Below are 16,218 nucleotides of genomic sequence, written 5' to 3' on the forward strand. Positions count from 1 at the left end.
AATTATTTGAAGGTCGACTCACGGTTGTTCGAGTGCTCGTCTCGGTGGGACGTCGATACTCTGACTCCACGTGACGTCCGAGATGATTTAGGCCTCATTTGGCCGCGGGAGGAGGCGGAGACACGTCCTCCATCTTTATTTAATCTATGGACAGAAGACAGGGCCTGCAGAACATGTTGCTAACCAGTAAAACTGCACGTAACAGGGAATTGAGTCATTTCTCTATTTTGATGTGAGACCCCTTCCTAAGAATGAAGGCTCGTATGGTGTCATTTCCCCTGAACACGTCTTCACCCTCACGTCACTCAGCACATTCGTGTCTTAAAATAATAAAGCGACATTTCACCACAAACCACAGGACGCAGCAGTAACAAGATGCAAAGTCATCAAATTTAACAACCTGTTAAGTTTTTCCAGCCGATGACGTGACACAAATGACCACAGTGGGATTTTTCCATCTCCTAACATTTATTTGCATTTCCTTCAGCGGACGACAAGCAGCAGCTCTGTGCTACGTTTCCCTGCAAGACGGTTTATTTGTACTTTGAATCAACATTTATTAATGTTGTCTCCTCAAAGTACAAATAAGAAAGAGTTGTACAAGTACTTTTTCTGCCTCTGCTCTATAAAGCACCACATTCCAGTCACTGCATATATAACACCACTTAAATACGGCTGCTGAATGAAAACCTTGTCCTGTGTGTAGAATTACCAAGTTTCATTAAGCAGGATTACACAACAACAGGGATTTGAATCAAGGAAGAACTTTGTTTCATCTTGGTTTAGCTCCGACATCAGGGAGCCGACACAGGATTTATTTATTTTTATTATCACTTTCTTTCAACATTGTGAGATCGAGAATAAATCATGGATCTTGATGAAAACCAGAAATGTTTTGTGGATTGATATTTACGAGCGCGTGCAATTTGGTGCAGATCCAAATTAAAATCTGCATCTAGTTGATTTAATTGTGTTTTCATAGTATGGAGACTGTCGGGCCTTGGTGGAGGTAGGTGCTCTGGAGAGCGACATTCTAAAATACTCCGCCTTGTTGTCAATCGCACTTCATCACTGACGGAGACTTTACATTCCTCGTGTTCAACACTGGAGACACGGACAAAAAAAAAAAATAAGTTAAGAGCTTCAGGACAAAAAAAAAAAAGGTTTTTTGGGCACATTCACTCACAACGTTTCGATTCTTAACTTACATTAAGTCTTAGGTAATATTTAGTTTCTTGCGGAGTTATTTCTTTAAATACTTGGCATAGAAACAACTGGATGGCTGTTGTGTACTCGCATAGGAAAAAGGTTGTGTTGACAGATATGTCCAGAAGCAAACGTGAGTCCGGAGCAGCGTCTCCTCGTGTCAGTCCAGAGAAAGTCCACGTTCAGGATCACGCTGCTGTGGAACAGATGCAGACGTCCAGAACTGATGCGAGAGTCAATAAAGCATTTAACTTTTATATATTAATTTTGATGAGTAGATTATGGTCAAGAAGAACCTGCATAGGTCACTGATAGAGTCTGATACTGTGACGTCTCCGCTGCTTCACAGATCTGATCAATAGTCAACTATGTTTTTTTAATGTTCGTCTGAAATGGCTTGTAAATTTACGGATGAACCCTTTTGTCTTCTCCGCACGTTCTTAATTTCTCAGCTTTAAATAAGATAGAGGTTGTTTTCTCGGTATGCAGGAGGCAACGTGGTGTAATGATCGAATGATTCACTGTGTTTCCAGCGTGCTCAGGTTTTCATCGCCTCCTGGTGGTGCCGGCAGCACCACTGCAGTTGAGGTTGCGGCTGAGCTGGGGGAAGTGTACGGTGGGGGTTCTGGACGTGGGACCGTAGAGACCGAGGTTTCTGGCTGCGGCCGACCTCCTGGGCTGCTTCACGCAAGGGAACGGGGAGAAGACTTGCTGTTTCGGGGCGGAGTTGGCGGAGATGAACGCTGGCGTTGACGGGGAGGAGGAGATGTGTGATTTGGAGGATGAGGAGACAGAGGAGAGTGAGGGCGTGGAGGGGCAGGGGGTTTTATAAAAGGTGGAGGAGGCGGGAAGAGAGAGAGTAGATAAGCTGTTGGCGGATGAAGAGTATGGAAGGCAGGAAGTGGAGTCTGGTGAGAATGAGGAGGACGGTGCGAGAGAAGCCGACGTTGGGACGGGGGAGGGCGGCGGACTCGAGGTGGAAGAAGGGATGCAGGAGACAGAGCCGGCGTTTCTCTCTGAACCTGAGGAGTCGGACTCCTTGTGTCTGTGTGAGGACGGCGGGGGAGGGAGCAGAGGGACCTGGGCTGCAGACTCTGGGATGGTGGGTTGTTTATCGGGGTTTGCATCGACGGGGACGGTCAGGTTCGACTCGTCCTCTATATCCAGAGACGCCAGTTGCACCTCCACCTCTGCAACTTCTGCTGCTGGTGTCTCCTCTGCAGCCTGTGGAGCCTCCTCACATACAGACCCTGTAACAGAGAGATCAGTAGATGGAGAGACAGAGGAGTCTCCTCCTTCCTTCTGCTCCTCATGATCATCATCATCATCTTCCTCGTTCTTCCTCTCCTCTTCACTCTCAAACCTCACTGATCCTCCTTCCTCCTCATCTTCCCTTTCCTCCGAATCTCCAAAGCCCAGCTCTGCCCGAGCCCTGGCCATATTCCTCCGATGCACACGGACATGAGCACGCCAAGGTGACCCGCCGCCTCCGCCGCCGCCCCCCAGAGATCCAGGGCTGTTGGAGGGGAACGAGCCCCAGCGCGGCCTGGCCGGGGAGCCCTGACCCTGGGGCAGGAAAGCCGGTCGAACCCCTGGTAGAGTGGAGGGGTTAGTGGTGGACGTGGGTCTGGAGCCGCGGGGACCTCCGGTTGGTGTGTGACCCAGAAGGAGGTGGTTGATCACAGCGCTGGAGGGGTTGAGTTGGGAGGCGAGGACACGGGTGGCCGGGCACTTGTCTGGATGGAAGGTGAAGGGGACAAACACAAAAACAGGCGTAAAGGAGACATAATATAAAATCTTATATTTGTGTCTCAGCGTGAAACAGTGAGATTTATGACTGAGACATTGATTTCACTGATAAACATTCTGTTGATGGTGCAAGTCAATGAAAGCTGTTGCACAAAGCTGACACCAGAGGGCGTCCTGACTTTTCCTCTGAGGGTTTATCCATCAAGCGTCTTACAGTTCGTGAACGACTGATCCAGAGCATCCTCATTTCTCTCTCCAGCTACAAACGTTAGCATTATATAATATGCACACAGTGTTTTTGGGGCCTTTTTCCCCAGAGTCAGGAAACAGTGTGAATGTAAACACGACTTCATGGACGCTGAGCTGAGTGTTCATGCTGTGAATAGATCGACGGGAGATGAGTGTGAGCACAGACGCTCGTGTTTGAGAGGGAATAAAATCAGATCTCGCTGTAATGCTGTTACACAAGCCTCGGAGATGGAGCGTTAGCTGGGAGCAGCTGCAACAACCAAGAGTTTGTTAATGAAGGTTAGCAGAAGAAAACAAAACAGCCGCAGAAACAAGAATCAGTTGTTAAATCAATTATAACTGGAGACACGTGTCAATACTGGAGATATTATCACCGTGTATCAGGCTCTAATATAAACTTAGAAGCACATGGTGTTTAGTTATTGTTATGACTGAAATGTAATAATAATACAGCAGCTTACAAATTAGCACAAATAGAGATTTACTGGAACTGGAAGTTATTAAACCATCTGACAGTCGTGACATGTGTCTCCACATAAATATTCATTATTGTTAATTGTTTGTATATATATATATTTTTTTGAACCACCTCCAACCATCACCAGTTGACCCAGCTACAGTCAAGCCTTATCAGCGCAAGATATCCATGTTTTGTTTCCTTTACTCAAGAGCGTGGGCTTTTTTAATTTGCCAGCAGAGCGTATTGATTTCACTTCAGTCTGCTCCCCTCATTAAATCATCCGATTGCTTCTTCAACACCCATGAAGCATTGCAGAAATAATTCCCAGAACACCCGGTTTAAGAAGGTTCGACCTCAGTACCCTCGGCTCGGTGGTCGGTACTGTCGCTGTGTTTGTTGGGAGGCTCCGGAAGAACTCCGGGACTTGTGGGAACTTCGGGTCCAAGTCCTACGAGTCACACATCATCATCATCATCATCATCAACAACAACAAAACTTTCTGTTGTGTGGTTGTTCAATGTTCCCGGGAAGAATTTCATCTTTATGTCTATTCACAATTTGATTTAATTGGACTTCTTCTGTACTGATTCATGCACCTTACCCATTAAAACCATTAAACCTGCCATCAGGGGGCAGATCCAGGATTTCTTTCACTTTCTTTAACATTGTGTGAAAAAATAATAATGTATAAAGACAATAATTAGAAAATGCAGAGACTTTAAAAAAGTTTCTCTTCCCCTCACCTGTGCGTATGTACAGTTGCATAGCCTGCTGCTGCTGCCGCCTCTTGATGCGAGTGTATTGCTTCTTGAGGGCGTAGATGTCGGTGCTCATCCTCTCCATCATCATGCTGTTGATGGCGGCTTGATGCTCCGCCCTGGCACCTCCTCCTGCACCGCCGGCCCCTCCGGCTCCCACCGCGCCCGGGCTCAGCTCTGCGAAGTTTCCCTGCTCTGGTCGCTGGTCTGGAGGTGAAAGAGAGGTGGCGTTAACTCTTTTATCCCAACATCAGACTGCGACACGGGAGAGTTTAAGAGATTAGGGTCAGGAGCTAAAAAATACATGAATCAGACATAATCCAATGAGGCCTTTTCTTACTTATTTCAGCTTCCATCCTCTTTAATCAGCTGACAACTCGAGACACAAAACTAAGCATCAGAAAGAGAAAATCCTCTCGTTTCAAAGTAATTTTTTCTTTCTTATTCCCGCAGCTCATCCTGCTATTGTGCTCCAAAGAGCAGATCCAGCGTCTGACCCTGTAAAGGCAGGTGACAGCTGGTCGTGTAGTTTGTTCACTGCTGTTCCAGAGTGACTGTGATGTTTATTGATTATCGTTTGCCGTAGTTCTCATCGTAAGTTTAGCTTTTTGAACCAGGTCAAGTCACAGTTAAATCTCTCTCCGGAGTGTGACGCCTACTGCTTCAGATCTTAAACTAAGTCCCTGAGGTCGTTTTCCTTTTTTCATGCTTGTGAGAGTCGTTGGAGGAAGAGGAAGTGGGGATTTGTCTGGAGGAAACAGATCAGAGATGGAGTTTGTACTTAGAGTTAAATTTGCGGGGCAGAACATGAGGGTTTGAGGCAACAGCTCGCCTGAAACTGTGCCATTTAAATCCTGTGTGTGGATTCCTGCGTCTGCATAACTGACCTTTCAGATGTTTCTGATATCTCTGCAGCTCGGGGGCCAGGAGGCCGCCCAGGGGCCCCAGACAACCGAGCGCGGTCACCACAGAGTCCTCGTCGTCCATTTCGGCATCGTCATCGCTCTCCCAGCCGCCCAGACCACCACTGGAAAGAGAGAATAACATCCTCATCACCACGTCTGTCATTATCGCACCTTGTTTTACAAATGGAAAGAAAAAAAACAAACCTTCCATTGGATTTGACCGAGGTAGGGAACGGAGTGATGTTGTACGTGTATTTCTCTCTCAGCTCAGCCAGCTGAGGGAAAGGAAACACTGCCATGGAATAAACCTCCTGACGGACAGAGGAGAGGTGGGAGAAGCACAAATATATTAATTTTACAACATCACAAAAGTATTTGAGGAGGCGCGAGCGGTTTTGTTTATCTCGTACCTGCATGAGTTCAGGAGGATCGATGAGGTTGTGCTCCAGCATCTCCTGAGTGAGACAACCCATGGTGCTGTAAAACTCGTCTGCTGTCTGACAGTACTCGATCCTCCTGCTCAGACAGAGGGAGGTCGGTTTGTTTATTTGTCAGCAGGATGACACAACGTTGAATACTAACACAGAAAACTGGTGACGGACACAGTGGGGGAACAATAGAAACTTTAAACCACTTACTCTCCGAGTCTCTCCCAGATCGCGAGGGCGACTCGAAACAGCACCTCTGACCCCTCGAAGAAAACCGAGTCCCAGATCTTCAGCACGGTGGACGCCGGCAGACAGGTGGCGAACATGGTGAGGAACCACTGCATAGTGAAGACGTTGGTCAGCGGAGGCTCGTAACTGCCTGGAGGAAAGAGACACAGGCTGAATGATTACACAACTGGATTATAACTTTTCTTTTGCCTCTACACACACACACACTCTGAGATCTTTACCTCCAGCCTCTCTGTTGGCTGCTTTCTGGAGGTGGTGCAGGTGCTGGGAGAGTCTGGGCAGCTTCAGACGCAGCAGGTCCCTGAAAACCGCCATGTCCACTGAGAGGAGAGATTAAACATGACGATCCTTAAAGTCTCAAATCGTTTTACTTCACATTGTTGATGCTCAAATGCGCTAAAGTCACGATATAATGAGAGCAACTAGCAAACATGTCCTCCTTCGCTGAAGACACAAAGTCCATGTGGCTCTTTCTTCAGACTATATTTAACTTTCAGAAGTTTGTCAACAACATCTTACGGAAGATGAAACTGTACATACACAGTGTTGCCTTCAGCTTGTGTGTGTTTACCTGACAATGCTCGAAGGTTGTTGGCGAAATAACTCTCTGGCAGAACTTTGTCAATCAGGTAGATCATCACCTGACAACAAAAGAAGGGACAGTGAAGTTGAATTATTACTCAGGTGACAAACAGCGACATAGAGTTCAGTTTAAACACAATGACACAGATCACTGTGTGTAGCTACCTTAAGTGCATCGCTCTCGTCGCCCTCTGTGACCTCCAGTATGAGAGCAGCCAGTACATTGAATCCTTGGCAGTAGCCCACACTTTTATTCCAGCGGGCGTACGCCAGCAGCACCCTCTTCAGCACCACCCTGTCCTGCTCCCCCTCCTGGCCACAATACGAGCTGCAGCCCGTCCTGTGTAGGTCCTGGACATGAGGAGGACGTAGAGTTATAGATTCTTTTATTACAGGCCAATGCATTAACTGGGCAGAGAGATGAGGAAAAACACAGAGAGGCTGAAGAATGGACTTTGTCCTAATGTATTTACTCTGTTGAGTCATTGAGAAATGGAAAAGAGCTTTGGTGTTTCCATGACGCAGCGATGACGTTCTTTGACGACAGCCATTTATTCATCCTCTGTCTCAATTGACGTGTTGAAAATTGCCGAGCGCTCATGTGGAAACACATTTGGCTCAACCCCAGACCCCCCACAATAAAAAGCACTCTGGCTACCTTGACGATTTGGATGCCGAGGGAGTCGTCGTCTGGGTTGCTTCGCTCGTTAAAGGCAAAGCGAAGCGTCTTGTCCCAGTCGATGGAGATGGTGTGGAGGTACTGGTCTGCGAGTGTTAGCCAGACCTGCACAGAGACGACAACAGTAGATACACAATGAATCACAAAGTGCCACAAAAACAACAAAGACTTATTCAGGAGAAGAAGACAGTCAGAGGAATAATTCCAGTATCAGGTCAGACAAGACACAAATATTACAGCTGTACTGTTTTTCTCTGGAGTCTCTTTCCTGCGGCTCTTCTCCATGAGGCCCCTTGTTTCCCACTGACTCAATTTGTTTTGTAAGATTTCATTGTTCATCTCCTCCGAAGAGATCTAAGTAATCACTTGTCCACGTCCCACGACAGAAACTTAAGATGTCTAATACATGAAGCATTGTAGACAAAGTGCTGCTGCTGCTGCTTATTAACATCGACGTAGCTCTGAAGACTGAAAAACTCTTGTTTGGAGGTTAACAATGAAAAACAGGGAACACACTTTTCCTTGTTGTAGCACTAATGGATGTTTATTTTCTTAATTTAAGTCTTTTATCATTATTTATAGTTTTTTTTATCATAAAGTTTATGGTTAAACTGTAAAATATCGAGCCTCTTTGCCACAAGGGTTTGGCAATGACAACTTTTAGAACCGTTTAGAAGGTTGCAATAGAACTGCTAAATCAACTTACACCTTTATTCCCCAGGAGGTAAACTGATAACAGTAATGAACTCCTTTTCCAACAAGAGAAACAAAGTCATACTTAGTTTATGGTTACGTACCCTCTTCCTCCATTCCTTTGGTATCCCAGTAGGAAGCCTAGCCACTGATTTAAGAGCGTCGTACCACTGCAGGGGAGAAAAGATACACATGGTTTTAATCATCTTAGTCAGAATTATCACAATATTACACACAATCATTAGAAGCAGTCTGATGAGGTCTCACCTGCTGGAATCCATTCTTTCCCAGCGATGGTTCGATGGTAAACTTCAGCCTCGTATCAACTCCTGCGAACAATCGAACACATTCGGTTTCACTCACCATGAACCAGATTTTAAAAAAGTCAAGAAAACCAAGGTTTCCAAAGAAGGTTTGGGGACAGGAGAGGAAGGGGAACGTCTCTGAATACACACACAATCTAAAGCTGGACTCCACGATGCAGAAACCTCCCAATCTATGTAAACATCGGGCCTGACGAGGTCAATGGCTGTTTTAAACACTAGGTGGAGTTTTGAGCCATGTTCAACCCATACATTGAGTTATTTCCCCAAAAATGTGACATATATGTGATATTAAAACCTAAATGAACGTCTCAACAATAAGAAAAGTCTTAATTGAATATTCAGCTCAGCGTCTTTTCTTAATTGATTTGTATTTTGATGCAGTTAAGTGTCGCTGTCCATTTCCTGGTGGTGCTGAACTCGCGTCACTGTAAGTACACAAACTTGTTTAGAGAATATCTAGAGCTACCCCCCCCCTTCCTTCCTTCCACGAGGACCAAACGGAAATTAAATCCTGATCTGAAGTTAAGAGGGAATGTCCCGACATGTTTTTCGGCTCGGAGCCAAACTGCGGCCATTTCTCCTCCTGCTCCTCCTCCAGCAGCTCAGTCCCCCCGGAGAGAGTCCGCCGCTCCCGGTCACACGAGGAGGAACAAGACGATTCTCTCTTCAGTAAAAAAAAACCCAACTCAATCCTTCAATAATAACAGACAGAACGTGTTTAACCTGTTCGCTCCGTCTCTGTCGTTTCCTCCTGCGCCATTCTTTATTCTGCGGCTTCCTCTCGGAGCCGTGTGAGAGGATTAACGCGGAAAAACCCTCCCACTTCCCGGTCACAGATTAGACCAACACCGCTGACACGAAGCGAAGAGGCCGAACCCCATCACAACAAGAGACAGATTCATTTCTGTGCAGGTTAAACTGAACCAGTGAGATGGATATGACCTCTATTTAGTTGATACCCACGATAAACAACTGCTCCCAGTCCAGCGTAAATATCTGATGTTTGTTTTCTTTATTTGTATTTAAATTGTATGTTAGGAATAAATCAAAGTTCTTCATTATTGTAGAAATAAGTCCAACAAATGTAGTAGACTTCATGCAGGTCATGGTCACGCTGAGTCTAAAAGGGTTTTGTGGTGAGACTTGAAGTTAAGGAGAAAAGTTGAAGGGTTTAGATCTCATGCAGGGTAAGTGGCAGGAGTTTGAGTCGTGGATAAATATATTTGAACTGAAAATAAAAAAAACATATAAAGGTGTGAAAACCAATGCTCATTCATTCCAGTTTCAGGCAGACAGAGGTCACTGGCTGTTTGTCTGATGTGTTTCCAGAATCTGTGACTTCCATCAAACTACGAGATTGTAAACGATCAAACTGTGCACGGTCCAGTGCAAAAGTGAGATCTGGATCTTTCTTCTTGACGCTCCTGAATGTCTATTCAACAAAGTGTGAGGTGAAATATTAATGAGCAACTTGTCCTCAGTTGTTGGGTCAAAGCCTCGTATCCTCTGATGCTTTCATTTTGAATTCACTGAAGGTCTTTCAGTCTGTTTGACTGTGATCAGAATGAGCTCGTGTGACACCTGAAGTGGCTCAATCACAGGACGTACATTTGAAGACCTTTTTTTAAAACACCATTACATAAAACGTGGGTGGGTGATATCAGCTATAATTACGGAAAATCTAAGATAACAATGAAGACAATATCATGAGTGGGGTGGTTTAAAGGGATAGACAGTTCACCCAAAAATGAAAGCTGGGGCTTGCAGACCTCTGCATGACACCAAAGGAACAGTTTATGTTCATTTTCTGTTTATTAAGGTTTGAAGAATCATTTATTTCAACTGTATTGGATTTGGCTGCAGCAGCTCCGTTTACCCCTGAGACTCCAGAACACTTCACCCACCCGTCCATCGCCACAGTGGTGGGTATATAGAGTGCATTTTTATTTGTGGGTGAACTATCCCTTTAGCTGCCACAGGATGCAGCATCAGACTAATGATGTTACAGCCTTTAATGCTTCATTTCCCCCATAAGACTTCACCCCAGTGATGAACGGTGCCATGCATTGCTCGTGGGTTCGGTACGTGCGTGTTGTGTCGGGTCACCTGGCTCTAAGGTGCAGAGCAGCCGGGGAGCACTCCTGGAAATCCCGTTCCGCTTCTTCAGGACGTTGCTGATGATGTTACCGACCCCTCCCGATCCCTGCTGCCGCTGCCTCGCGCCCGCCCTCGGCCTCCTGCCGGCGGCGAGCAGCCGCTCCTGTCTCATCGGGAATCAAACCGTTCGCTCCTCTCGCATCGTTTCCGCCCGCTCCAGTCTTTCTCTATTCGTTCGTCGGAAATGAAGCAGCCCTCCAGGGGGACAGAGGAGAGCAGCGGTTCCTCCAGAGATAATCGATTCGACTGATGTTTGAAATCTCTTCCGGTGATGGTTTGTGTTTCCGATCTGAGCTCAAATAAAACGTCACATGTCTCAGTCCATCCTGATGCTGCGGTGACGTCCAGGACTCACATACGTCTTCGTGAAATACGTGAAGTTAAAAAAAAAAAGAAGTAATTAGAGGAGGAAGAGGCGGTTTGTGCAGCTGATGCTCAACACCTCCTTCCTCCTCATCCTCCTCCGGTCCAGCGTCACCAGGAGGAGGTGCGAGGGTGGAGGGATGCGGTAGGGGAGGAGAGACACGTGGGGAGGAGACATGGGAGGATGAGGTAATGGTGGAGGAGAGGATGAAGAGGGAGGAAGAATGGATTTCTGCGGTTGACCCACTTGTACAGTGGGTCTTATACTGTAGAGCGTCTTTTTGAGACATTGAGATTGAGACCAGGAGAGAAGACACATGTTCCGCAGACGACCCACAAAGATTTTATTTCTAATATTAAAAACAGTCCCAGTGGATCATCTACAGTCCAAGAATTGGGACAGGATCTGATTTAAATACCCTGCGGCCACGGAAAAAAAACAATATTTGGGACATCAACCGAAGAACATTAGTTTGTCCTATTTACTTAAATTAAAGCAACTGCATTTTAAAACGCCTCAGTAGAAAATCTGTAGAGCGGCTTCAGACCTAAGATACCACCCCAGTTGTAGCCTCTTCACACTGACCTCAGAACTCATTTTAAGGATCTTTAATAACTTACAAGTAAGGTTGTGAAAAGTATCCGTATACTTCAATACTTACCCGTGTTTAAAAAAAAGACAATCTCTGTTCATTTCACTTTTGATATTAACGAGAAGAACCGAAAAGGATCTACGCTCAGATTTTCAACCTGAGGCTGCGTCAAAGTAACAAGAAGAGAAGTGTCAGAGGGCTGTTTGCTGATATCTGGCCTCCTTCGTGTCGATTTGGAAATTTCATAGAGTTCAGAGAGGTAACCCTGCATTGACATCATTTAAGAGATATCACTAAAGAAAGCAAAGCGGCTGTTGAAAGTTTTACTCAAAAGAAAAACTTCAGCAGATATCATTAAAATGAACTATCACGACCTTTTTACCCCAAAACAAGACAAACCTTTGCTCGGTCTAGTCTCAGTGTTTCCGTTGATAACAGCTATCAGTGAGGAAGTGGCCTTTCCTGCTGTGAAGAAAGCAGGAGGAGGCTGTAGTAAGTTCTTTTTCATTTCTCCTCTGTGATGGAGAACACGATAGCGTCACACTGCTGCAGTTATTACGTGTATCTGAAGTCCCGTGTTACGGCTGATTAAACAAACAGAACTTATCTCTTCATATTGCAAAAACCACTGAAATACCCGTTTTTAGTGAAGTACTTTACACCCTACCTCCATGTGAGCCTCCGCGCTGCGTGTTGAGAGAAGATGACAGTTTTAAAAAAAAGGCAACTTCAAGTTTTCCCTCATATCAACAACAAACACTGAACCACCCCCGAGCACACGCAGAGAGAGAATCCTTTAAAGAGGTGTCAGCTGACACAGTGTGCAGTGACATCTAGTGATGAAGATGCATATTGAAGCCAGCTTGAACACCCCCTCAACCTTTCCAGTCATAGTGGAGAACAAACTGTGGCCTTCAGGTCACACTGGCCCTTTTCAGACCTGGTATACGTTCCTGAGCGACCTCAACTTTATCCTTATCGGCCTCATTACTGCAAACATCTCTTACACAACAGAGCATCTGGATTATTGCAGGAGCAGCTTCAAGGTTGAAGAGTGGAGAGGCTGGGATATTAACATTTAAATACAGTTTCTCACGCTCCACTACTTTGGGTCTGGCTCAAAGTCCACTATGTAAATTCACAACAGTAATTTTCATACTAGCGTATGATACGACAACTAGTGAACACAATGCTGTGTGGCATTCTGCACTGGAAAGTTATTTCTAAATTGACCGCAGCCTGTGGTTGTTTTGCAGAGAAACTGATTGTACTAAAGATTTGTGGAAAGTGACATTAAAGTATAAAAATAAAACATGACAAATATATATTTCCACTGACTTCTCTGTGCCTGTGTTTCAGGGACTTTAACTGGGTCAGAAGAAATGAGTCGTTTTGTTTGTGCTGCTATTTTGCTTCTAATAAAAATATGAACGGGCTACAACAGCTTTAAAAACAGCTGCAGTTGCGTCTGATGTTATTTGTTCGCAGACGCTGAAAACCAGTTACAGAAATCATACAATAACCAACCAAGTAAACTGTCCAAGTACTTCCTCCTGACAGTTGACAGTCATAAACAACCACAACTGCAGAGAGAGATCAGTATATTCTTACGTCGTTTTGGTGAGACAGCTTGAAGACACGCTGTGATAATGTCGTAGTTCTTCTGCAGTTTGTGACAGAGTCGGTCTCGTCTCTTCAGCTGGCGAATCAGCTTGGCCGACTGCAGGCCTGTGCGATATTTCACCTCCTGGATGATCGACTGCAGCTCCGCAGGGGCTGAAGGAGCACAAAGAAATCAGGGTTAATCAGGGCCTCATCCGCTCCGATGGGGATGTTTCATTCCTGTTGTTTTCTGAGGTTCAAACAGGGAAACTTTACATCTGGTGTATAAAGAATGTCTGAAACAAGCTGAAACACTCTCAGAAATATCATGTGAACAAGGTAAAAAGATGCACGTCTGATATTTTCGACCAGCAATTAAATGCATCGGCCATTCGTCGACACATTAGAATATTTTCTTACACGTGCTGCGTGATTTATAAATAGTTTTCAGTTGTTCAGAAACAAAACAGAGAGAGATATATATTCAGACACGTCTTTCTAAAATATGATGTCAATCTAAATGAAGCCACCTGATACAGTTTGGATGTGATGTCTGCTTGCTGCTGACAGATCAGAACATCACAGTCATTAGTTTTCCGAGCCGTAAGCGACGTGGAAATGAAAACCAGAGCGTCGCCCCAACACAAACAAACGTTTCTCCCATTAAGAGAAAACCTTTTAGGCTGAGGAACATCGGAGCTCTGATCAGGGATCATGGTAATGAAGAAATAACTTAATACTGAAACTGTCATCTGCCACAGTCGTCATCATCAGGCCAATCGAAAACAAATGCTATGTCTCCTTGTACGTAAATATCCAGAAAACTGAAGCCAAAGCTTATAGGTTATCGGTACTGGTTGAAAAAAAATCCATATCGTGCTTCCCTATTACCCCAAGTTCACCCTCTCCAGGAGGTCAAAGGTCAATCTCCTACATACCTTGGAGCAATAAGGATATTTAAGTAAATTGTGCACTTAACTAATTAACTGCTGACCCATCAACAGATTAATAATTTAACCAAACAGACTGTGACCACACACAGCAGAGACAGAGGCCACAAGTGTTCACTGTTCTTTGAGTCATGATCAGGGGCCGTCCTCTTCCTCTTGTGCTGGCACTCTGCATTGTTTAACTTGACTGAGCCTCACATGTGCGGAGGGCAAACAGGGAAGTCAGCAGCCCGGGCTGTGTTTACTGAAAGATTCCACCTTAACAGAGAAAACAATGGCGGCGTGGTGCTCACACTGACGTGCCTTTAAAGACTCTGTGGCAACGTTAGAAAGCGAGCTGCCGACACACTAATGACCGTCTGAGTCCGAGCGTGTGTGTGTGTGTGAATGAAAAGGTTCTGCATACTCTGGATACCTTCCTGTGAGATCTGATCACACTGAGCCATTGTTAACAAGATGGTGTTATTGAAGGAGTCGCAGGATATTCGAGTAGATCACAAAACTGAAAATCCTTGTCTCATATCTTCTCCTCTGTTTGTCGTCTCTCCTCCTAAATGACCTGAAAAACAATACTGTAATTGTGTAACTGTAACTAATCTCCAGATCCACTTCCTTTTTTAACTTTAAATTTGCTCGACCTGTGTGTATTTCCACATAATGCATATCTGTGTCATGTTGTCTTCATTCATCGGGGGCCTGGAGGCTCTGGATTTCTTTGCCTTTCACTTATATAAACCGTTCAAAGGTAAACAGAGGCTGGAGTGGAATCAACAGGATTCAAAGAATTCACAGATATCACGAGGGGGCTGATGGTTTTGATTGAGATTGTCTGTAGCAGTGAAACAAATATTCAAAGTTTCCCAGCAAACTCCCGATATCGCTTTCACACATCAGCGATAAAAAGGAAACTATGGTGTCAGTTTTAAACAGATAACATCAAAAACACTGAATTCTTATATTCTTATTGCAGAATATCAACAATATAAACCTGTTTTTTTAACATCAAACTATATTACATCCAACATATCAGCCCAAAAAAGTGAAGAGGACTTTAAACTTAGGAACTTAGGAACTTTATTTCTTATCTATATTTATTGATATTGAACCTGTTATTGAAACTTTACAGTAAACCCAGATGTTGATGGAGAAAGAGCCGCAGCAGCACACACACACACACACACACTCCTACCCGCGCCCCCCTCACCTTTCTGGGCCAGGTAGTTCATCTGATGCCGCCTGGTGTGCTTCTCCTGGAGCTCCTGGAGGAAGCTGGACCCGGAGTTGCTGCGGCCCAGGAAGGCGTCTGACCCGGACGCCTCGGTGGAGCTGTCCCAGCTGTCCAGGTTCCTCCTGCCGCTGTACGTCTCATACAGCTCGACCAGGAGACAGTCCACTATGGAGGTCCTCGGAGCTTTGAGTGCATCACACGGGGACTCGGGGTCCCCGGTGCTGGTGGTGGTGGTGGTGTTGCTGTCGGCAGCACCGGTGCAAAGCAGCGGCGGTGGAGCCGTGTGCCCTCCGGGGAGCTGCTCACGCCGCCCGGGAGGTGATGATGTGTCACTCGGGGACTCGTCGGCGGGGCTCGACCACCGCTGGAAGCCGAGGAAGTCGTCCTGGAGGGAGGCGGCGGAGTTGACGAACACGCCGCTCTCGTCTTCGGACAGGAAACCACCGCCGGACCCGCATATGTCAACTTCTAAAAGTTCGCTCCCGGTTCTCTTCAGCCGCGCCGCCATTTCTCCTCCATTCGCGGCGGGCTAGGTGAGAGTTCCGGTCCGGAGCTGCGACAGGTGAGGCGGCATGTGTGAGCAGAAAGTTTCCCCGGACCGCTCCACTCCTCCGAACAAAGGTAGAAAGTGGAAACTTGTCCGGCGGCTCTCAGCTTCCTCCCTCTGTTTTCCTGCACCCCCCCTCCCCTCCTCCCCTCCAGGATGGTCCGGCCCACTCTCACCCCCCCCTCCCCCCCACACACTAACTTTCTGCAGGTGCAGCCGGTGCCGACCAATCAGAGACGAGCCCAAAATACATCCACCAATCAGCTTTCACCTTTCAGAAGAAACGCAAATTAGAAGCGTGAATTATTTTTGTACGTAGAATTAACGTTATTATAAGAAATGAATAGATGTAAGCAAACCAGTCAGCGTTATAATAAATAATAAAAAATAAAACACTTTATATGTGTAGCACTTTAAAAAATAAAAACTGCAGCACATGACAGCAGTAATATGACAATAACAATAAATAAATAAGTAAAATAAAAACTGCAGGT

At 45.6% G+C, this 16,218-nt stretch overlaps 1 protein-coding gene across 5 annotated transcripts; it reads right to left on the reverse strand.

Moving 5' to 3' along the window:
* Window positions 1-444: 444 nt before the first annotated feature.
* Window positions 445-15,869, reverse strand: tbc1d30 (TBC1 domain family, member 30). 5 transcript variants are annotated; one of them, XM_020109798.2, is made up of 15 exons: window positions 15,154-15,869; window positions 13,009-13,173; window positions 8,226-8,287; window positions 8,063-8,128; window positions 7,245-7,370; window positions 6,752-6,937; window positions 6,576-6,645; window positions 6,226-6,324; window positions 5,966-6,134; window positions 5,738-5,843; window positions 5,532-5,638; window positions 5,310-5,449; window positions 4,408-4,629; window positions 4,026-4,112; window positions 445-2,942 (listed from the first exon to the last, which is right to left on the reverse strand). In XM_020109798.2, exons 1-15 carry the CDS (start codon window positions 15,683-15,685, stop codon window positions 1,753-1,755), a joined length of 3,327 nt encoding a protein of 1,108 aa, XP_019965357.2. In that variant the 5' UTR covers window positions 15,686-15,869; the 3' UTR covers window positions 445-1,752. The 5 variants fall into 5 exon arrangements, with proteins under 5 accessions (XP_019965357.2, XP_019965359.2, XP_019965360.2 ...); XM_020109800.2 differs by lacking the exon at window positions 4,026-4,112; XM_020109801.2 differs by lacking the exons at window positions 13,009-13,173; window positions 15,154-15,869 and adding an exon at window positions 10,391-10,802.
* Between the last annotated feature and the right edge of the window lie 349 nt (window positions 15,870-16,218).

The sequence above is a fragment of the Paralichthys olivaceus genome, chromosome 23 (genome assembly GCF_024713975.1).
Source record: "Paralichthys olivaceus isolate ysfri-2021 chromosome 23, ASM2471397v2, whole genome shotgun sequence".
NCBI classification, from domain to species: Eukaryota; Metazoa; Chordata; class Actinopteri; order Pleuronectiformes; family Paralichthyidae; genus Paralichthys; species Paralichthys olivaceus.